Source organism: Crocodylus siamensis, chromosome 1, assembly GCF_052110815.1.
Source record: "Crocodylus siamensis isolate JL-2025a chromosome 1, ASM5211081v1, whole genome shotgun sequence".
NCBI lineage: Eukaryota > Metazoa > Chordata > Crocodylia > Crocodylidae > Crocodylus > Crocodylus siamensis.
The window spans coordinates 137,096,181-137,119,413 of record NC_143395.1 but is presented as its reverse complement, the minus strand read 5'-3'; the positions used below and the strand labels follow the sequence as shown (position 1 = coordinate 137,119,413).

Here is a 23,233-nt window from a genome sequence, read left to right as displayed (position 1 = left end):
CTGCACCTGCCTCCAACTTATCTGCCAATTTGTGTGGTTTTGAAATGACATTTAAAAGAAAAACAAACAATAAAACAAAAATTACAATTAAAAAATCTCTCTCCCTCTCTCTGGCTGTTATGTGAAAGATTTACACGGACATGAAGGCAAGCTGACTTAGGCAAAGGGGAACTGTTTAAATGGCTGTGCTCAAAAACACATTGAAAAATATAATGATCCTTCAGTTGCGGTAATCCTGAGTTTTACCTTTAAAAACAGGTAAGAAATTTCAAGTTGGAAACATCATTTTAATTTTAATATGTCTTTTTACTCAATGAAGATAGAGAAATCCAGAAATCAGGTCTTTTAGGGTGCCTATACATGAGATGGAAAGCTGCTCTGATGCACTGGAATTCCAGAGCATTGGAGCACACTTGATTAATCGAGTCTGCTGGAGTGTGGTAACTGCCATGCTCCAGCAGCCTCTTGCATCTCGTGTATCAGCGTCCCCATGCTTAAAAACAGTGGCAGAGATGCTTGAACTAAAGCTCAAACAAGCTTTAGTTCAAGCACCCTCGCTGCTCTAAGTGCAGGGAGGCTGGTACATGAGACACGGAGGCACTTTCATTAGAGGGGCTCTTGGAGCTGGCTCCAGTTAAAGCATTGCCCACGCCACGTGTAAAAGTGCCCTCCAATGCAAACTGCCCATCTGAAAAACAGCAAACATGCTAAAAATATATACTTATAAAGGAAGCAAAAAATGCATACTGCTTATCTGTCAATAAGCTACTACCTTCCTCCAGCCACTCACCTGTGAGAAAATTGCGTAGTCTTCCAAACTGTACTTCATATTGCTGTGGTTCTGCCAGGCAGGGGGCTGCAGACACTACATTGGCACCACCAGATTCAGATTGGACTAGGATAGGAAAAGCAAAGAATAAGACTCTAAAAGCATACATGGCTGGGAGAGTCAAAAACTCACATCACAAAACTGAATAGGATTCAAACAAAGATGACAGTCCACATTTTAGAATGCATGAGGTCCACAGGCTCTAGAGCATTAGAAAATGTCATGTGGCATTTAACAGATATAATCTAAAATAGAAAGAGAAGACAAAAATTGACTTTAGTGTTAACAGCTTGACAAGAACCCCTTTAAACACTTCATTTGCTCATTGTTTCAACTTTCAAGTGTAGAACCAAGTTTTCAAGAGTCTCACACCACCACGGTTGGAGACACCTTTAGATTACAACAAAACAACCCTGCACTGAGTACTACTGTGTGTTAAAATAAGTCATCAGTGCTCTTTATAGTTTCCAGCAAAGCATCCAGTGCATTTCACAAATGGGTTATTATATGTGCAACCAGCTCTCAGGGAACCCCGAGTGCCACATTTTAGGGTATTAAATCAGAGGATTCTCATGCTTCTTTAGTCTCGAGGCTGGTTACTACTATTTATTTGTTTTACAGCAGTACCAGAAATCCAAGTAAAGAGCCAGGACCCACAAATATATGCTCCTATTAGTTAGAAAGTCAATAGTTTTAAATCTAAATATGCCTGTATGCCCTCCTGCTACAGGGGATGTCAGGTTACAGCACAGCTGGCACTGATCTAGGAGGTAACTTTTGGACAAAACTATACAACATCAAATATACCAACTAACTGGAGAAGTGAAAGGTCTTGCACCGGTACCTGTGAAGCTATTTTTCAGGATTAACATTGACTCTTGTAAAGACAGTTTCAGAATATTCAGAGATGGGACTGATCCTATCAGGTGAAGAAACAGAAAACTTTCTCCACCAAAACTACCATCACTTAGTCTGTAGATACAGTTTTACTCAGATAGCCAGGGTACTCTAGCTATACAAATTTAATTGTCTCTACTCAGAGAGGTATTTAGCTGTGTTCTTTATCTGATTTATATCCCACCCTATCCAGTAGGCTCAGAAAGGCTTTATAGTTTAAAGTGAGGCAGAAGACAGGGCATGGTGACACCTTCTGTGAGGTGCTACCTTGCTCTGTCTTCTGCCTCTCTTTTAGTCACTTGATGTGAAAAAAAGTAAGTTCTTAAAGTATTAACCTATTATTGTGATCCTTTTTTGCTCTTCTTCTTCACATTCATTTTTCTCACTATTATACATAGTCTCTTTCTATGATTTTATTATTCACTTTTTCCTTCTCTCCCTCCTTTAATCCATTTTATACCATTGCCTTCTCTAATTACTTCTCCCTCAGTCTCTGTATTCTTATTCCTTGCCCTTCTTTTTCTGTCCTTTCCAGCCTCTGGCTCTATAGCACACCCATAGGGCTCAGCCCAGAGCACCAATAAGCAAATTTTGGTATTTATATGTGCTGAAGAGAGACCAGTTTCCAACTTATTTCTGTTGCTCTGCACTGGAAAGAGATAGGAGCCTGCTGGAACCAAGAGCTACATGCCCTGCAACTTTGTTCTCTACCCCTTCCTAATAAGGAATGACCCTCTTAGGGCTAGAGGTGCACCGATACATTAGTCCGATATTGGATCGGCATGGCTATAAATAAAATTGATTACATCAGAAATTGGCTTTTTTGCCTGATGCAGCTGATAAAGTGGCCAATAAATGCCCCGTGTGTGTGCAGCTGCAGCACGCATGGGGCCAGGAGCACAGCTTGGCAGCTGCGTCCAGCTGGTAAGTCTGCTGCAGAAGGCATTGGGGGGGGGGGGGCAGGAGCCCCCAGAACTGCATGGGGCACCCGCAGTGGGCTGGTGCTGTACCAGGCTCTTCCTGGTGGGGGGCTGGGCCAGGCTGCGCTCTCGGGGCATGAAATGGCGCTGGGAGGGGATGGGGGGGCTGCAGCCACCCCAAAATTCACCACAGATCCCCCTATAGCCTCCTTACCAGCACCACTGCCCTCTCCGCCCTGACTGCGGCCCAGCCCAGCCCAGCCCAGCCCCCGCCAGAAACAGCCCAGTGCTACTCTAGATGCCAGCCAACCCTGCCCCACAGAGCCTGAGGCACCCCGCCATGCACTCCCAGGATGCGCGTAGTAGTGAGAGCCCCTCCAGACAAGCTGCAGCCCCATCCTGGCTGAGCAGCACCTGCCCCACTCACTCCCTCACAGCAGGGGCCTTGATCTGCATGTCGTTGCCCTTCCCTTCCTCCTCCCCTTTCACCACAACAGACTTACCAGCCGGACACTGCTCTCCAAGCTGCTGAGCTGCATATCGGATATTGGTTCTGTATGGGCCAATATGCCTCCTTAAAAATTGGCTATCGGTATTGGCCCAAAAAATCTCTGCTGTTGCACCCCTACTTAGGGCAGTGGCTCCCAACCTTTATAGACTCAAGGACCGTTCCATACATTTTCTGAATTTAGTAGGACCCCATTTCAAAAACTGAGTATCACACATTTTTGGCCATAAAAAAAATTTAAAAATAGAACAAGTCTTCTGTTGTAAATAACTCAGAAAGAACACAACCAGTCAGAATGTTTTTGACATTATGGATTCCTATTTGAAATCTCTGGATTTATTTTGTGAATCATGCAGATGTTTGTACACCTAACAGTGCAAACTGTGTGTCACCTTTAAAAGGATCTCACATTAACCCAGGGTGCTACAACCTCCCAAGTGAGAATCACTACCTTACGGAAATGCAGTGGCCATCTTTACAGGCTCTAAAGGCTGAGATGAATTCAGCTGCAGGAATACAAAGGTAGTGGCAACCCAATAGGCCCAGTGAGTACAGAGTGACGCACTTGCTACTTAATTCCCCCATTTTCCTAAATACCCATATATAAACTCTGCTAGAAGATCAAGACATACACAATGTTATCCCAAACCTTTCTACTTTAGACATTCAGAAGTGATAAGTACTGCAGGCAAATTCGAGTCATTAGGCACAGTGAGGCATATGATCTTAGTGCAAGAATAAAGAAACAGATTTTGCCTGCCATGTCATAAAAAATTAGGATTACATGATACATAAAGCTTACATTCTCTGCCACTGCTTGAATTTATAGTCGAATCATTCCCTATTAGGAAACAGGTTATCTACAAGCTTTGCTTATGTGAACCCAAAACCTCTCACGATGACTTCCAGTCAACTGCATTAAATCATTTCAGAAGTGTGACTACCAGAATGCCTTACTCCAGGAACCTTCTAAGCAATTCCTCCATATTAGCAAAACATGTTGATGTCCTAATAAGCTCTCTGTACAAGATCAAGTGGCTCTGTTCTTTGGGGTGTTCCAGTAGCCCCCACAGTAGCCAATGTAATGAGTCCCAATTTTGCTCCCACTGTCTGGTGAAATGTCAGCCAGCCATTCTGCTCACATCTTTAATACACATTTGGCCTTAATTCCACAGGTCATTCCTTCAGTCACTGGCCTATTTAATTTGCTCATAACTGAGCCCCAGTTTTTTTTCCCCCCAAGCAAAAAGAAATCACACCTTGGATTTCAAAAAGCATTTAATCTCTGGACAATTATGTTTGGGGGAAAAAGCTGATTAGGTTATTGTGGTGATTTGCTCTCTCAGTAATAGCTATGACACTCATTTCAGCCACACAAAGAACAAAAGTCAGAATGTTACTTCTGTCCCTTCCCAATGTTTCATACACCAAAGCCGTTACGAGAAACAAAGAATTCCATCAATCTTCAAAAGCTGCTTTTGAGCCCCCCACAAAAACCAAACCAAACCAATGGAGAGCACTCATCAGGCATACCTGCCTTCTGAAGGGAATCATGAAATTTTGGCCCTACAGCATACACATTCTTTCAGTTCTACCATAGACGGTTTCCCTCCCACGCTCTCCACCAGTCACAAGAACATCGATTAGAAACAGTTTCCTTGACTTCAGTTTCTGTAAGAAGAGCCAGTTACAGTGACCTGATAATAAATTCAAAAGGCACTGCTGCAAAGAAGCAATGAGCTCTCTTGTAGCAAGTGTTCTCTTCAGATGCTATACACAATACAGTTACTCTCAAACTTTGCCCGTTTCACAGCAATCAGCATCTCTTCCTGGCCGATACAAGACTCTAGACTGGGCTCAGAAAGGAATCCCAAGTTAACAAAAAGACTACACAGAGGTATTATAGAAGCCTACTACTGATTTACTACCTCTGTTCACGAAGTGCTTCTGGACCCTCTGAGAACTAAAAAGCAAACGGGAAGAACCTCTGCTCCCACATTTATAGGTGTTATAGAAAACAGACAGACAAACACAAAAATGACTGGGATGGACGTGAGCTGGGGGAAGCAATCCTGAAGGAAAATGAAAAAAGCAAGCTCAGATTGAAGGCACAGCAAGTAAAATTTAAATGCAAATAAAAAGGACAGAACAAGAAGTTGTACTACAGGAGACCAACAGAAAAGTATATGAAATACAGCTTAAAACATTACCACTTAGAAAATGATACAAGGAAAACAGCAAGAGACCTGAACAGGAAAAATGAAGGTAAGCTTTGTTGAAGAGCGAGTACAAAATGTTAGGAAAAGTGATGGGAAGTCATTCCAAGAGCATTTCATTCTGGGCTTTATTGTTTTAGTCAGTTTTTAAATTATATCCAAGCCCTCAAGACTCCGGCAAACTTGCTGCAGAAACCCTGCCCAAAGACCACTACCTGCATAAGTACAGTTTCCATTTAACTTTATATATATTCATAGTTTCACAGTTGGTAGGGTCAGAAGGTACCTGAGCAGATCATCAAGTCAGCCACCCTGCCATGGCAGGAAAGAGTACTGGGGTCAAACACCACCAGCAACGTGTACATCTAGACTGCTCTTAAAGACCCCCAGGGTAGAAGCCAGCACCACTTCCCTTGGAAGTTGGTTCCTAGCCGCCCTGACCGTGAAGTAGCACCTCCTGATGTCTAATCTGAATTTACTCTCTGCCAGCTTGGGACTGTTATTTCACTAGGGGCTATAGGCTTTAAAGGTGGGATAGAGAAGGAAGGAAAGGTGGGGGTGTGGTGCTCTATGTCAAGGAGCAGTACACATCCTCTGCTAGCAGAATGGGGTCAGAGGAAGGACAGGCTGAAGTGCTCTGGGTTAAGATTCAAGGGGACCGTGGAGAGAGTGATTTGACGGTGGGGGCCTACTACAGACCCCTCAACCAAGGGGAGGAGCTGGACTGGGAATTTTTGGGCCAGCTTGCAGAGGCACTTAAGGCAAGATGTAGTTGTCATCGGTGATTTTAATTACCCGGACATCTGCTGGGAACAGTCAGCCAGGATGGACCGTTCCAGGAGGTTCCTGGCTAAGATACAGGACCTCCACTTAATCCAGGAGGTGCACAGTCCCACCAGACAAAACGCCCTGTTGGACCTGGTCCTGGCCACAGGAAATGACCTGGTAAGGGGCCTCCAGGTTCCTGACCACCTGGGCGATAGCGATCATCGCTTGCTGGAATTCACCATCCAGCGCAGGGTGTCAAGGGCCTGCAGCAAGATGGTAGCCCTAGACTTTAGGAGGGCCAACTTCAACAAGTTGAGGAGACTAGTGGGTGAGGCGCTGGGGTCCTTGAGGGCAGGGGAACTCGTGTCCAGGATGAGTAGTCATTCCTTAAGGAAACGATACTCAGGGCCCAAGGGGAGTCCATCCCAACAAGAAGCAAGGGGGGCAAGAGTGCCCGTAAGCCCCCTGGCTCACCAAGGGCGTCCGGGAATGCCTGCTTACTAAAAAGGCGGCGTACGCCTGGTGGAAGTGGGGTGCTATCTTCAAAGAGAAGTATACCTCCTCTGCACGGGCCTGTAGGGGGGCTGTCAGGAAAGCTAAGGCGGACATAGAGCTAGGACTAGCATCCAAAATCAAGGATAATAAAAAGTCCTTTTTCAAATACATAGGGAGGATGAAGAAGGCACTGGGTAATGTGGGGGCCCTGCAAAGTACGCTGGGCAATCTGGTGGTTGCGCCAGAGGAGAAAGCGGAACTCTTTAACCGATTCTTCACCTCCATTTTCTTGTGCAGGGACCGGGACTTCCCCGCTGTGATGCCAGACGGACTTGAGGGAAATGCCTCCAGACCTCAAGCTGGGGAGGACTGGGTTAGAGAGCTTCTGGAGGGGCTGGATGTGTTCATATCAGCGGGTCCAGATGCTCTCCACCTCAGAGTGTTGAGGGAGCTAGCAGGGGTTATTGCAGGGCCCTTGGCACTGCTTCATGAGTGCTCGTGGTGCTTGGGACAGGTGCCAGGTGATTGGAAGATGGCTAACGTGGTCCCCATCTTCAAAAAAGGGAAGAGAGAGGACCCGGGCAACTATAGGCCTGTCAGTCTTACCTCAATCCTAGGGAAACTTTTGAGAAGATCCTCAAGGAGCACATCTGCGATGGGCCGGCTTCAGGGATGATGCTCAAGGGCAACCAGCACGGTTTCATTAGGGGCAGGTCATGTCAGACCAACCTGATTGCCTTTTATGATCAGGTCACAAAGGCAATGGATGCAGGTGTCACTGTGGACGTAGTCTTTCTAGACTTCAGCAAGGCCTTTGACACCGTCTCTCACCCCATCCTCATTAAAAAATTGGGCGACTGTGGCATTGATGCCTACACAGTCAGATGGATTGCAGATTGGCTCAAGGGTCGTACTCAGAGGGTGGTGGTGGACGGGTCATATTCAACCTGGGGGGAAGTGGGCAGCGGAGTCCCCCAGGGCTCAGTCCTTGGGCCCGCACTGTTCAATTTCTTCATCAGTGTTTTGGACGATGGGGTGAAAAAAAATCAACCTGTTTAAATTCGCTGAGGATACCAAAATTTTGGGTGAGGTGAGCACACTAGTAGGGAGGGAAAGACTGCAGCAAGACCTGGGTAGGTTACAGGGGTAGGCTAACAAAAACAGGATGCGTTTCAATACTGACAAGTGCAGGGTGCTGCACTTACGCAGTAGAAACCAGCAGCACACTTATATGATGGGAAACTCCCTTCTTGAGAGCACGGAGGCAGAAAGGGATCTTGGAGTCATTACTGAGCCCAAGATGAACATGGGCCGACAAGGCGTGGTCACAGTTGGCAGGGCTAACCAGACCTTGTCGTGCATCCAGAGGTGCATCTCAAGTACAGCCAGGGAGGTGATCCTCCCCCTCTGTGTGACACTGGTCAGGCCACAGCTGGAGGACTGCATCCAGTTCTGTGTGCCCCATTTCAGGAGGGATGTGGACAACATTGAAAGGGTCCAGAGGAGGGCCACCCGCATGGTCCGGGGACAACAGGACACACCCTACAATGAACGACTGCAGGACCGAAACCTGTTCAGCCTTTACAAGAGAAGACTGAGGGGGGACCTGGTGACTGTCTATAAACTCACTAAGGGGGACCAGAAGGGTTTGGGGGAGACACTGTTTCCCCAGCACCTCTTGGCATGACAAGGAATAATGGACACAAATTATTGGAGAGTAGGTTTAGACTAGACATCCGCAAGAACTACTTCACAGTTAGGGCGGCCAGGAGCTGGAACCAACTTCCAAGGGAAGTGGTGCTGGCTCCTACCCTGGGGATCTTTAAGAAGAGGCTTGATGCCTACCTGGCTGGAGTCATTTGAGCCCAGTTTTTCTCCTGCCCAGGCGGGGGGTCGGACTTGAAGATCTACAAGGTCCCTTCCGACCCTGCTTCTATGATTCTATGATTTCTTGTCACTCTTGGTAGTGCTCAGGGGACCAGGAACTCCTCCAGTGCCTGCTGGTCCCCTCTGACTAGTTTGTAAACAGACACTAGATCCCTCCTCAGCCTTCTCTTGTGGAGGCTGAACAAGTTCAGGTCCTATAGCCTCTCCTCTGGACCCTCTCCATGTTGTCCACATCCCTCCTGAAGTGCGGTGCCCAGAACTAGACGCAGTACTCCAGCTGTGGCCTGACCAGTGTTGCATAGAGGGGGAGGATCACCTCCTTGGATCTGCTTGAGATGCATCTGTGGATGCACAACAAGGTACGGTTGGCCTTCCTGAACATGTCCCCACACAGTTGGCCCATGTTCACTTGGCATCAATGATGACTCCAAGATCCTTTTCTGCCTCTGCACTGATGAGAAGGGAGTTCCCCAGCCTTCAGGTATGCTGCTGGTTTTTCCCCCACAGGGGAATCACCTTGCACTTGTCAGTGTTGAAACCCATCCTGTTCTCATCTGCCCACCCCTGTAACTTGTCTAGGTCCAATTGCAGCCTATTCCTCCCTTCTAGCATGCCCACTTCCCCCCACATCTTAGCGTCATCTGCGAATTTGAACAGGGTGCTTTTTACCCCCTTGTCCAAGTTGCTGATGAAGATGTTGAATAGTGCGGGCCCAAGGACTGAGCCCTGGGGAACCCCACTGCCTACACCCCTCCAGGTCGAATAAGACCCGTCCACCACCACTCTCTGGATGCGCCCCTCCAGCCAACTAGTGACCCATTTGACTGTGTAGGTGTCGTGTCGATGCCACAGTCCCCTAGTTTTTTGGGGTTTTTTTAAATGAGAATGGGGTGAGAGACAGTGTCGAAGGCCTTCCTAAAGTCCAGAAAGACTATGTCCACTGCTACCCCTGCACCTAAGGATTTGGTGACCTGGTCGTAGAAGGCCACCAGGTTGGTCTGACAGGACCTGCCTCTAATGAACTTGTGTTGGTCGCCCCTAAGCATAACCTCCCCTGCTGGCCCCTCGTGGACATGCGCCAGGATGATGCCCTCAAAAAGCTTACTCAGGATCGGGGTAAGACTAACTGGCCTATAGTTTCCTGGGTCCTCCTTCCTCCCTTTTTTGAAAATGGGAACCAGGTTGGGCCTTTTCCAGTCCTTTGGCACCACACCAGAGCACCACGAGTGCTCGTAAAGCCAGGCCAGGGGTCCCGCAATGACCTCTGCTAAATCTCACAGTATAATCACTGTATTCAAAATATATAGCTTTGTGACTTCATACATATATGAAGTCACAAAGAAGAAAGCTGGCATTCCAACAGTTCTCTCATTTGGGAAGTTGTAACTTATTCATTAGACCATACTGCATATATTTCAAATGAGGAAGTAGTAACCATCTGAAAAGATGACAGCAGGCTGCACAACATTTGGGATCTAATTAAAATTCATGACTAACTTCTGAACCACCAGCAACAAAATCCTTGAACTGACAAGAGGGATATAGAAAACCAGTATTTATACAGTGAGATCTGCATACACAATCTCTTTTCAGCACTATGTACTTCCATCTAAGATGCTTGACATACCACATACCATTGAGATAATTGAAACTCTGGCTCCTGAGTTCTAATTACATTTACATGATGGCTTTCTCCCCCTTCTCTTGTATATCAGTTAAAAGTTGAACCTGCCATTTACCCAGCATTCACTCATTTCTGCCTTGGAATTGTGGCAAATCAATTTTAAACACTAGAAAAGGCCTGTTATATCACCCAATCCTATTTTCCTCTTTATATAGGACTGCATAGTAACAGGGTTTTGCCCAGATAAGCTGCATCTCAAGTAATATGGCTCCTACCACTCTGCTAGGCAACTGTTACAGGCTAAGTGAGCTCACTGACAAGATTTCTCCCCTTCTCTCCCTCTCTCACAATTAGCTTACATTTCCCTTCTACCTTTACATATTCACGTTCCATCTCTAGCAATTAATCTCTTCAATGCTTATTATCTTTCCAATATTTGTTGACAGTCACGGTCCTTTTCACATACTACAGTGAACAGTGTCATAGACAAAGCTTGGGGGAGGAAAAAAAAAAAAGCATAGAACAGATCCATAAAAGCTCTAGAGAGGAGATAAAGAGAGAGAAAGAATAGATGCCTTTTGCCCCTCCAGTCATTGGAGGGCTCTTTTGAGGTTTGGAAGGATCTTTCAAAATGATGACGCACAAAAAGATGCCCCTGTTGTTTTTAATCTTAGTGATGTTTCTGAGGCATAAAGTCACATTCATTTTTCTACTCATACATCCTTCCATAGCTAAGTTTTTTTGGTGTCTTTACTTACCGGTTTCATGCACCGTGGGAGGGAGAATGTGTGGTTTGAATATGTTGCCCCCGGTTAAATCGGCATACTTTCCATCCCTCCCTCCTCCGTGCATCTTTGTACATTACCCTTCTGTCAATTTTTCTGTTAATTAAATCTGTAATTTTTTCCCCTCAATAGTGATAATTCTTCCCAACTTCATGCTTAGGAATTTTCACACGTAAGGGGGTGGGGAAATCACTCTGTAGAACCTTAGGATCTTCTACCCATTAGCACACCACATAGAAAATGTTGGACTTACCTGTGAGATTAGCTGCCATCTCTTCAGCGGTCTGACACAGCCTCAGCCCTTGTTTTAGGGGACCTTCCGAGTCTACATACTGACGACGCTTGAGGTAGCAGGACACTGCCATCTGAATCTGTTCTGTGCGTACGCGTTTCATGACCTTCAAAAGAAGCAAATGAAAAATAAGTGCCATGGCATAACGATGTGGCTAATTTGCAGGTGAGTTATGCTGCTGCATCTATAAACATGGCAGCTGTATTAAAGCTGATACAGAATGAATGGCTCAATACTTCCATTATATTAACATTTAAAGGGAAATTCTTTACTTTGTGAAGCATGTTGCGTGATCATTGACAGCATAAGTAGCCACCTCAGTCTAGATCCCTAAAAATATTTAGCTACCTCACATCACTGACTTCAATGGGAAGTAGGCACCTAAATGCTTTGGAGATCTGGGTCTTGAAGATTAAGGGGCTGGCTCAGTAGCTAAATAAAATGCTTACATTTAGTTGTACATATCTACTACAAAACTACTAAAAGTGACCTGCAATGTTTACTCTTTCTTTTTTAAACTGACTTGTGTCTTTTCTTTAGCCTGAAAGGGGGTTATTCTCCTCCTTGCTTCTTCACATTAGAAACTAATGCCCTGTCTACATTTTTAAGGCTTTGGTGACTAGAAAAACCAGTGAAACATCATCAGAAGAATTGAGAGAGTGAAAGATGAGGAACAGAAAAAGAAACAGATTCTAATTAGACTGAAAACTTTTATTTAAGGAGTCATTTAAGATTGTACAGTTATTCTCCTCAATTAAGGGGCAAGAGTCAAAATTCTCTCTTGGGGCTTCCAGCAAAAGCAGGGAAGACCAATATTGACAAAATAAAAAATGAGAGCTGAAGCTAGCAACCTGGCCCCCTTTTCTTCCTGCCTCCTCTTCTTTTCCCCCAAATACTCTACTCTTTTAGAACATCTTTATAAATAAAACTGCAATACAAGTCAATTAAAAATCTTTTACAGTTACCCACAGGTAAATTTTGGAAACATTATCTGAAAACTTCGTTTGTAAATAGCCCCTTGAAAAAACAAGCCTAATGCTATTATTTGTGAGAAGGGGAAATGTTAGTCAGATGAATGTGATAAGTCACTTGTTATTTGAGTCTCAATGAATCTTTGGCACCAACAAGTCTTAAGCAAGGACCACGGATTCTGAATTGGAAGTATGCGTAAGCTAAAAAGTTTTAGATGAAGGAAGCTTAAGACGTAATTTGGTGACTGTTTTCTTCTACTGGAAGAGTGAGCTAAACACCTTCAACATTAAAACAGCTACCTAGCCTATACCCCACTATTTCAAAGAACCTGCATGTATTTAATGTATTTAATGCTGTGAGTTCTTTTATAGGGGAGGAGAGAGAAGGGTTGGATTTTTTTTTTTTTGGATCAGCTAAACTTTATGAAATATGCCAGGTAAGATGGGCAGGATACATTTTAAAGAAGTCTTTTTCTGTCCCTTATGGCGGCTCCGGTTTTCAAAGGGAAAAAAAAAAAAAAGGACAACTCTAAAAAGAATGACAGCTTTTGTTATTATTCTTACATACCTCATTGCCTTTATGAGCTGTTAAAACAACAAGTTCCCCCTGAAGCGCCAAAGCGAGGTGAAGTTTTAGTAATAGCAGACTTGTAATAGAAGAGAGACCTGTGCTTCTGCAAAAAACATACTTGCCCTATGGACAACTTTTAAAGCTCTCCCTCTGTTCACAAGTGAGTCAATGATGGAGGTCACAAACAGATGCCCCCCAAATATATCTCTAAATAGGAACTTATTAAATGAAGTCTTCTAATTCAACTATAGATTCTTCAACTTCAAAGAGCTAATCTCTTTAACCCTATTTGCAATTAAAACTATACAACTCCATACAAGTTCTGTTGATATCTTTAACACTTTTTTTTTGCAAAAGGGAACCATAAAAAAGAAGGATTATAGTTAAGTCCACAGTAACAGTGAATGTAGAGCCCACCAACACCTAACACTTGAAGAGAAAAACCTTAAATCAGATTTAGAATTGCTTGGTATTTTATACACTGTTACAACTAGTATAACTGCCCTCAAGCGACTCACTCAAGGTTACACTAGGGCTATCTTGGGCTTGTCTACACATAGGCTTTAATGCACATTAGCTTATTTTAACGCACATTACCAAATGGTTCTCCAGATTCTTCACCTTCAATAAAAAATGTCTCTCCTGTTTATGATTGTAAAATAACCCTCCAGCATCTGAAAGGAATAAGAGATACAGTAATGTCTGCCTGAAACAAAGGCTCTGAAGTGCCTCCTTTTGTTTAATAAGCATTAAATGCCCAACACTAATGATACACCTTACTATTTTTAACTAGTCCACTGATGGTCAAAATATGCAACAAAAGGAAGGAAGAGCACATGAAGAGCTGTGCAGAACACAAAGAATGGCATCTTCTACCACAAAGAGGTGGGGCATGGAAAAGATATCACCACTTTGATTTCCTTTGAGAAACCCCAGATGGACCCCACATGGGCATCTGAGCCCCAGGGTAGAAGCCAATCCCACAACACCAAGTCAATGCTCCCATTCCCAAGAGAAGCAGGGAACGTGTTTGGTCTGGGAACCAAACATGGTCAGCATGGGAACAAACAGCTCCTTCTTGGTATCGTGGCTCATGCTCCCGTTTGCCGACTAGACAGACTTTACTGCATGGAGCATACTCAGTTCACATTTCCAAATATTTTTCTTCACATGAACCAACATCCCTTTAAAAATGACAGATTTTGAATGTTTGCATAACATGCAACTCAAAACCTCTGCCTGTGTTGTGAAATGTGTATCCAAGCTCCACTGACAAGGAGATATTCTCAAATACTGAGTTTTCAGCAGAGTATTGCCACTTTATATCCCCAACTTGAGCTCCGTGTCCAGTAACTCAAGGGCAGAAAACTGAAGTCCATACACTTCATTTTTCTATTGTCTCTTACGCAAATGGGAATTCTCTAGTAACCTTTACAGAAATTGGTCATAATATTTTACCTATGTCTCATACTCAAATGCATATAACTGAAGTTTTCAAATTCAATTTGCCCTTTAGTATTTACGGGGATTTTACACCCCCCCCCCCAAATAAATACTAAACGGCGAACTGAATTTAAAACTGGAAAAGAGAAAGCAAACAGAACTGGAATTGACTTTGATTGTTCAGGCCGAGGGAGATTTATATAAAATGTTTTACATAGAAATCTCTCTCAGCCTGAACAACCAAAATCAAAGTCAACTCCAGTTCTGTTTGCTTTCTCTTTCCACTTATCTGTACTTCGTGCCTGGGCTACAAATAGAATAGGAAGCTGCTTAATTACTTAAATGCTACTATTCCCAGTATAAATATGTAAATGTTGTAGCATTGTTGTTACTGGTGTTAGAGTTTAAAAAAAAACAAACTTTTACAACACCTAATTACTTGGCTCAAATAAGAATTCCTTGCCCCCACATATAGTAACAGTAATTAATAGGTCCAGATACACAGACAGAAGGTATTTGGCAAGTCAAGCTGGAGACTCAAAGAGGAAAAAGAGAACTGGGAAAGTACTCCAGGGGGCAAGTGGTAGAGAAAAGGTTCTTACAAGAGCGCTGGTGCTATGAGGAAACAGAGGGAAGACAGCTGTTAGGACACCAGCTTCAGTGGGAGCTGCATCCCTTTGCACACAATCTGTATTTGATTCACTATCCATAGAATAAGCTTTACCAACTGCCAGAAGGGCTTTACAAGAATAATGGCAAATAGCATGCTTTGCACCTGCCTATGCGTAGATCCAGGATCTGGCAAAAGGGGGTATAGGAGGAGCAACCTGTGCTGCAGAAGTGGTTGCGTCCTGGCTCCCAGCCGCCTCCTTCTCAAACTACCACTGTGGACAGATTGCGCTACAGGAGCCAAAGCAAGTGAGAATCCCCCTCCATGTTCAAAGGCACATCCCTTCTTTCCCAACTCCCCTGCTTGCTGCCATTTTCCCTCCTGTCCCAGGTTTGGGGAGCAGGCAGGAGCACTTTGAAGCTTCCCTTGCCCCTGGACAGCAGAAACAGCAGCACCAACGGGCAGAGGAGTGAGGGAATGGAAGGGGAGGTGCCTTCGAATATGGAAGGGAAGAGGGGTTACTTTTTATCTGCTTTGGAGATTTCTTTAACGTCTCCAGAAGCTCCTGCAGCACAGTCCTGTAACAGGCCTGCAGTTCTCGACCTTTTTAGACTCAGGGTTCCCTTTGAAAAATGTCAGCTCTTAATTTTCACCCATTTTTTCCGACTGCAGAAAAATGATAACAGCACTTCTTCTGTTGCAAAGACCCCTGAAAGACTTCAACAGTACAGAATGTTTTTGACACTAGGTATTCCCAGCTGACACCTGTGTTTATCTTGTGAGCACCCAAGTTAGTCTGAAGTCTAGGAGGAGGCAGGGGAGAGATGTGCCTTATATCAACTAAATCAGAGATATGTGAGCTTTGGTAAGCCTGGGCTCACTGGGTCAGATGCTGTGGAATAAGCTTAGGCTCACAAAAGTTCATGTCTCCAATCTAGCTGAGGTACATGAGGTACATTACAGAAGTGCATGCCTCTGATTCAGCCAGCCCTGAAATACTTAATCAGAGTGTGCTACAGCAATCTGGGGTGCCCCAAGCTCCTTTCAAGGGTGCCACACTATGTGTCATTAATGCAGTGAGGTCTGCAAACATGACTCATGAGATAAACCCCACACCTCAAACAGGATAAAGAAGAACTAGAGAAGGTCCAGAAAAAGGCAACAAGAATGATTACTGGTATGGAAGGGGCTACACAGGAAGAGCCTGAAGAGCTAGGCCTATTCAGTTTAAAAGAAAGCTGCTGGGTGGGGGGGCATAGTAAGAGTGTATAAAATACTAAATGATGAAAAGAAAGTAAATAGGGATTTATTGTTTACATCCTCTTCCAGTACAAGAACTAGGGGCCACAAAATGAAACTAGTAGGTAGTAAGTTTAAAGACTAATAAAAGTTCTTTTACATGGTATATAATTGAAGGGTCTTGTCTCTCTGCTCAGGGTCAGAACGATTGCCATACTTGGGTTCAGGAAGGACCCAAGGGATGACAAGGTAGAACAGTTATAAACTACTGCAAGACCATTTCAGGCTGGACATAAGGAAGAACTTCTTTACTGTCCGAGCCCCCAAGGTCTGGAACAGCCTGCCATCGAAGGTGGTTCAAGCACCTACATTGAAAACCTTCAAGAGCAAATTGGATGCTTATCTTGCTGGGATCCTATGACCCAAACTAACTTCCTGCCCCTCAGGCAGGGGGCTGGACTCAATGATCTTCTGAGGTCCCTTCCAGCCCTAATGCCTATGAAACCTATGAATTTTACCCCATGGTCAGATTGGTATAGACTGTATGGGTTTTTGCCTTCCTCTGTATTTGGGGCATGGCCACCTACCTGGAATTTCTTGAGCATACATCTACAATATTTCAGAGAAGAAGGATGCTGTTGCTGTGGTTCCCCTTGCTTTACCTGTGGCAGGTTAGCATGTTAGGTCTGTGTTGTGTCAGGGTTGACAGCTGTCTCACTTAGAGCTTAGATGATGGTTTGTCTGGAATGGTTTGGATAGGAACAACCTTACCTCATAGAAGGAGGTTGGACTAGATGTCCTCTGGAGGTCCCTTCCAGCACCACGTCTCTATTATTCTAAAGTGTGGAACTCATTGCCAGATGTGCAGAAGCTGACAGCTTAGCCAGATTCACAAAAGGATTAAATCATAGAAAATTAGGGCTAGATGGGACTTCAGGAGGCCATCTAGTCCAATCCCCTGCTCAAAGCAGGGCCATACCCAGCTAGATCATCCCAGCCAAGGCTCTGTCTAAAGGAGGAGATTTCACAACCTCCCTGTGTAGCCTGTTCCAGCACTTTACTACCCTCCTAGTGGGAAGGCCTGTACCCCAGCTCCCTAACCATTTCTGTTGCCCTCCACTGGACTCTCTTCAGTTTGTCCACATCCTTTTTTGCATGAACACAGTACTCTAGATGTAGCCTCACCAGTGCCAAATAGAGGGGAATAATCACTTCCCTTGATCTGCTAGCAACACACCTACTCATGCAGCACAGTATGCCATTAGCCACCTTTGCTGCATTCTTGGAGAAAAAGAGGCAGCAGTCACTATTGAGCAGGGGAGTTAGGAGCACAGTCTCTGAATCAGAACATCCTAGACCTCAAATGCTGGAGGCTACAAGTAATAGTTTGGGGGGTGGGGAAGAACAACACAACACGACACGACACCTGGTCAGAGCCTGTACACTCTCCTTTCCAGCGTCCACTCTGTCTCCATGTAACACAGGCCTATTTGATGTATGAAGTTAACCTGGTCTTGACACCCACAAAGCAACAATTACCCTTCTTTCCCCCCCATTATTAGTGGGGCAACTGGGTATATGTCAATTGATTTTGGGGGACAATTAAAGAGGGACAGGAGTGAAGTCACAGGTTCAAAACAAGTACTCCAAGGGGGCCACTGAGCACAGTATACTGGACAGTGCCCACAGATCCTTGAATGAACCCAAGGAACTAACAGATACTGCCCAGTGAAATTCTGCCTGGATAGGTGAACAGATGAGGGACAGGAAAGGGGCCTTGCAATCCCCAGGCATCCTCCCAGATAGAGCCTCCTTCCTGGTCAGCTAGACTATTAGCTTGGCTAGGGCCAGAAGGCTGATCAGGAGATCCTGGGACTTGGTGGGGGCCTGTATGTGGAGTGCATAACAAAAGAGGTGTGGGGAGCAGTGCAGCCAGAACCTCAGCAGAAGATCCTGGAGGAGATGGAAGAGGTGTTGCAACCTGGTGCACTCGAAGCAAGCGAGAGCCAGGATCTCCCTCTGTTGGCAAAAGGGGCAGGAATTGAGGGGAGTCGGCAAAACATGCCAGATACAAGGCCATGGCAACAGCTCTGTGGAAGAGTCGCCACTTCTGTGTGATGCAGGCTTGTTTGACACATATTGGCAATGTGGGTGTTCTTCATGCAGAGCATGAACAGTCAGCCTCCCTGCTGTTAACAGGAAGGAACACAGAGTATGTGCCAACTGAATCTGTGGGAGCACAAAAAGACAAAACAGGGATGGGAGCGACGAGAGCTTTTAAAAGTTGTCCACAGGGCAAGTAGTTTTTGCAGAACCACAGGTCTGTTTCACTGGTCGGTATCCACAGGTTCCCTCTGCTCGCTCAGGGGGCAGTGGATGCTGGCCAGTGCGCTCTGCTTGGCAACCTCTTCCATAACCCTTACTACCAACCTACCACCTCGCTCCCCAGGTGATGACGCAAGAGACCAAGCAAGAGGCACGTATGATCTGGCTCCAGCCACAGCAGCTCTGGACCTTCCTATGCCCAGAACTCTCCCAGAGGAGCCTGCAGTGGGGCGCTCTCCTACTTCCGGGGACCGGGGGGCGGGGATGGCAAAATCCCCCAGCCAATTACTCCTTTACTTTCCTGTAAGCAATCTACCAGTTTTCTGTAGGCAATCTATCCAACCCCAATTGTCTTTCCTGCCTACTGCAGAGGGGCTGGACCGACAATCTTGCAAAGTCCCTTCCAATATATCAAAACCCCCAAAAAACAAACCCAAAAAATCCAGGAAATCCCCCCCAAAATACCCCAACCCGTCCAGACCCAACCACCCCCCCAAAAAAACCCCAACTCCTCCAATCCCCCTCTCCAAACCGAGCTGGGGGCCCCTAACCCCCCGCTGAGCCCCACAGCTGCACGCGCTGCCCGGTGGGGGGGGAAAGGGCACTCACTGGGCATCGCAGGCGGTCCCGCGCGGCGCGAGGCGGGCCGGGCGCGTGTCACTGCAGCCCGCGGCGCAAGGCGCTACCGCGGCGCCCCTCCCCCAAGGCCGCCCCCGGCAATGCCGAGCCCGCAGGCGGCGCCGCGGCGCAAGGCGGCCGCTCCATGACGGCCTGACCCAGGCAAGCGCTCGAGCCTAGGGAGGAGGAGCAGGGAGGAGGGGGAGGGGCGCCCTTACTGCGCAGGCGCGAGCTTGCCGGCCAATGGGCAGCCAGCCCCGCCCGCGGCCGTGGGTTGGCGGGGCCTGGCGGCAGGAAGCGGGGGGCGGGGTTGGTGGTCGGGTCAGAGGTCGCTGCGCGGCCGGAAGCACGTGTGTGCGCGCGCGCTGGGCGCTGCGTGGCAGGAGGGAGCGTATGCCTGGCCGCGGTGAGGGGTGAGCAGCTGCACCGGAAGTGGGGGTGGGGTGCGTGCTAGGGTGTGCACGTACATATCTGGTGGGGGTGTGTACCTGTCTATAGATGCTTGCGTGTGTGTACTTATAAGGGTGGGGTGGGGTGTATATCTGAGGGGTCTTTACATACGTATCTAGAGATTGTGCGTGTGTGTGTACATACATATGTAGACAGATATGTACGTGTGTATGTGTGTGTACACAGCCATGTGTCTTCGGATATACGGGTTTCCCTCACCTCACACAGGCTCTGTATGCGTGAATTCGCTCTTATGTGGTGACACTTTTTATACCAAAAACTCATTACGTGCAAGGTAAATTCATTGTTCTGTGATTCCTGTGGAGGAAGCCCACAGTCAACTGCGCTGTGCAGTGCATTGTGGGAGTGACATGCACCAAAATATAGTCTCCTGTGTGGATCTTTGCTCCTTGCTCATTATCTGCGACACGTGTTTCTGTAGTTGTCATCCCCATTATGATAGTGCCCTGTGCTTGTGTGTACTGTCGCCCGTTGGTGAGTACCAAAATTGTCTTGTAAAAGTGGTAGAAATGGGTCTGGGGGGTTAGTACAGTCATGGTCTTGGAACGTATCCCTATTTGTTACATTGTAAAGTGGGTGCAAACACAGGTTATCCCATTTTCTGGGAACACATGTACAGCATAAAGCAAGAGAAACCTGTACATATATCTGTCTACTTATCTAGCTAGTTACCTATATATAACACAAGCTTCATCGGATGCTGAGCAGGCCCCCCAGAAATAGCGAAGATCCAGTGGTTATTCAATCCCAGACTGCTACAGGGGTAACCCTAGATATTCTTTGCCTAATGTTTATTGAAGCACGTATTTTATATTTCTCTGCATATTTGGGCTTTCAGATCTACCTGTTGTCCCCATGGCAGCCATTTATTCTGGAATTCACTTGAAGCTGAAAAGTGCCAGGACCTCCTGGGAAGACAAACTCAAGCTAGCTCACTTTGCGTGGGTTTCCCATCAGTGCTTCCTTCCTAATAAAGAGCAAGTGGGTTCCTGTTCTGTTTTTCTTTCTTTGTTTTTTTTATTGTCAAATACAGAAAAAGGGGTACTGTTTAAGTTGTCACTGAAAACTTGATGATTCAAAGTATCTGTAATGCACTGCTTGTTTCTAGACCTAGTGCCAATATAGCAGTGACTGGTCACTACTACTATTTTGGTTTGGGGTGATTTTGCAATGGCCTGTGTTAATGTAATTTAGTATCAGTTCATTTCCCAATAGACTGTATCATCCCCATCACAAAATGTGCACTAAATATCTAGTGTCCTGGGATTCCTTTTTTAGTATCTTTAGCAGAAAATCCTACTATAATATGGACTAACTACTGATCATATTCTCACTTTTAGAGGCATTTGCGGCCAGTCAGGGTCAAAATATGTAGAGGTGTTTGATTTCAGTTAGGGCAGAATGGGAAAGAGGCTGTAGTACCCATTTCATGAACGAATGCAGGACGTTAGTCTCCAAAACTGTTGGACCAGCATGTTTCATTTCATCCTGTATCTGGTCCCAACGTGTTTCCAGACTACCTCATTGGTCCATTACTGGCATGGGGTGACATGGCTATCTCATGGTCTAGGAGGGGGGTTTTGGACTGAGTGGAAGAGCCATTTGTGACTGAGACTTATTTCCTGCTAGTTTTGTTAGTGTCTGGGCAGAGCATCTATTGACTCCTTGGATTCTTCCTTGGAGGCAGCAGTGGCCTTTCACACACACATGAAATGTTCAGGTATGAATCCTGTTTCAGTCCTGTAGTCTACACCCTCAGTCCTCCTTTAACTCTGCCTAGCATATTAATTGATTTTTGGGGATTTGTAGTGTCTTGCCTCACCTGATTTGTAGTCCCTTGGACATGTGTAGTCTCTTGAACAAGCACCTGGCTGGGGTCACATGACCCCAGCACTTTTTCCTGCCACTGGCAGAGGGTTGGACTCTGTGATCCTTTGAAGTCCCTTCTGACCCTAGCATCTATGAATCTATGATGGGATGGTGCATTCTGGTGCTCATTACTTAATGTAAGAAAAACAGCACTTTTCTTGAACCAATGTTAGCCCACAAAACTTTATGCAAGTTCTTTTTTTTCTTAATTGTCTTAATTTGTTTGAATTAAGACATGTTTAAAAATTTTGCTAAGAGAGCAACAATTTAAATCAAATTTAATTATATTTTAAAGGTTTTCGTTTAAATATTCTCTTTGTAGTGTTTATTTCAAAAGTGTTTTCTTGATGGAAAAAATAAGAATTATATGTATTTTATATCCATATACCAAAAGGAAACAGGACTTGAAGGCTTTATCTTTGCTTTCCTGTGCAACTTGAGATCCATGTCAGTGGTTTAATAACTTCAGAAACTTCATTATTTCCCTTAACAGAAGTTTAGAGCTCTCTTGCCTTTATTGGCAAACAAAGATTTTCTTAGGTGTGAACTGTTTGGCTCACTGGTTTACACTGTATGCTGTTTCCTTTCCTAGTAGTAGGTCTGAAAGTGTTATAAGAGCCAGGTTGTGTCTGTAGTGATCAGGGTAGAGTTTACAATATGAAGACCATTTAAGTTTAGAGACTTTTATAAGCCTTTAAAGGTTAGACTGGCGCTCTGGAGCTTGTAATTTTATAGTGGTGATTGTTGAGCTTATGAGATCTTTATGTTCAGTCTGAATGTTCTTTGCCCAGGGATCTTGTTAGTTTTGTAGTTTATACAATCTGCCAGGCTTCAAGAGTGTGATATGCGTAGGGAAATGATTGAAACAGTTGGAACTCCAAAAAAATGAAGCCAGAACTATACAAATAGCTTCATTTGTGTACTGAAACTTGGAATAAGTATGCAAGTTCTTTTTGTATTTGGGTTTTAAAGTAATTTTTGATGCAGGATTGTGTTTTAATTGTGAAGTGCTTACTCTTACTTCTTCACAGGGAGGCACATACATAGCGGTATGATAGGGGTTTTTTTTGTTTTTACCTTACAGGTGTTACTTGATTGGGTGAGCCATACATTGGTTTCTTTTTACAACAAGAAACTTGACCTGGAGGATGAAGTTGTTGCAAAACTTTGGGCCTACCTGGATAATATTATCCATAGTAGAAAACTACAAAACCTCCTGAAGAATGGAAAAAAAATCAGCCTCAGTTTTTCAATTGCACAGGTAATTCCAACCAAACAATTTGGAAGATGCTGGATCTGACTCTGTTTTAGAGCTTGCAAAATGCATGAAATATAATTCACTAAATAACGTTCTGGCTAATTATTCCCCCCCTCCCCTCCCCACACACTGCCTAATTACTTTGAATTTTTAAGACAATATGTTGTCTTTATCCACTTTGCTGCAAGAGAGAGGATTTTTGTGGAGAACAGTGTGAAAGACAAAACTTCCTAATATAACATCAAGCTAGAATGAATACAGGCTTTGCTTTCTCCAGTCACTTAGAGAGGGAACTGTCTTAAATATGCTGGTTAGTAGGAAAACACCCAGTCAGATGTGCAGTGTTGAAATTTGTTTGATCACATAGTAGTTGAGCCAAAAATTCCTTTATTAAATCCAAAGGCCAATAGCGGTACTACAGTTACTGTCTCTTATACTACTACTGAAAGCTTGTGAGGGGTATTGGGTTCTTGTGCTAGGTGTTATACATGCATGTAGACACATTTTCTGTGCTGAAGAGTTTATGAGCTGACTTAGCTGGGATCAGACTGTGCCTGGGGATTGGGAGTGAGCACTGGCAGATTTTTGTCCTTGTTTATATTAAGGCCTGCTGCTATGTCCACCTAGAGCTGTTCAG

At 45.1% G+C, this 23,233-nt stretch overlaps 2 protein-coding genes across 3 annotated transcripts in view; one reads left to right on the top strand and one right to left on the bottom strand.

Moving 5' to 3' along the window:
* The window catches only part of TAF5L (TATA-box binding protein associated factor 5 like), a 30,629-nt gene extending 11,427 nt beyond the window's left edge, over positions 1-19,202 (bottom strand). Inside the window, exons 1-3 of the mRNA XM_090043860.1 lie at positions 18,990-19,202; positions 11,183-11,327; positions 791-895 (exon numbers count right to left, since the gene is read on the bottom strand). Of these exons, the coding sequence (XP_089899986.1) occupies positions 791-895; positions 11,183-11,324 (247 nt within the window). The 5' untranslated portion in view covers positions 11,325-11,327; positions 18,990-19,202. The remainder of the gene's footprint in view (positions 1-790; positions 896-11,182; positions 11,328-18,989) is intronic.
* A 78-nt stretch (positions 19,203-19,280) lies between these two features.
* Positions 19,281-23,233, top strand: part of URB2 (URB2 ribosome biogenesis homolog) — a 28,686-nt gene continuing 24,733 nt past the window's right edge. Inside the window, exons 1-3 of one of the 2 annotated variants that reach the window (XM_090043847.1) lie at positions 19,281-19,411; positions 20,308-20,450; positions 22,423-22,599. In XM_090043847.1, coding sequence (XP_089899973.1) covers positions 20,325-20,450; positions 22,423-22,599 — 303 coding nt within the window. In that variant the 5' untranslated portion in view covers positions 19,281-19,411; positions 20,308-20,324. The remainder of the gene's footprint in view (positions 19,412-20,307; positions 20,451-22,422; positions 22,600-23,233) is intronic. The other variant, XM_090043839.1, reaches the window with a different exon arrangement.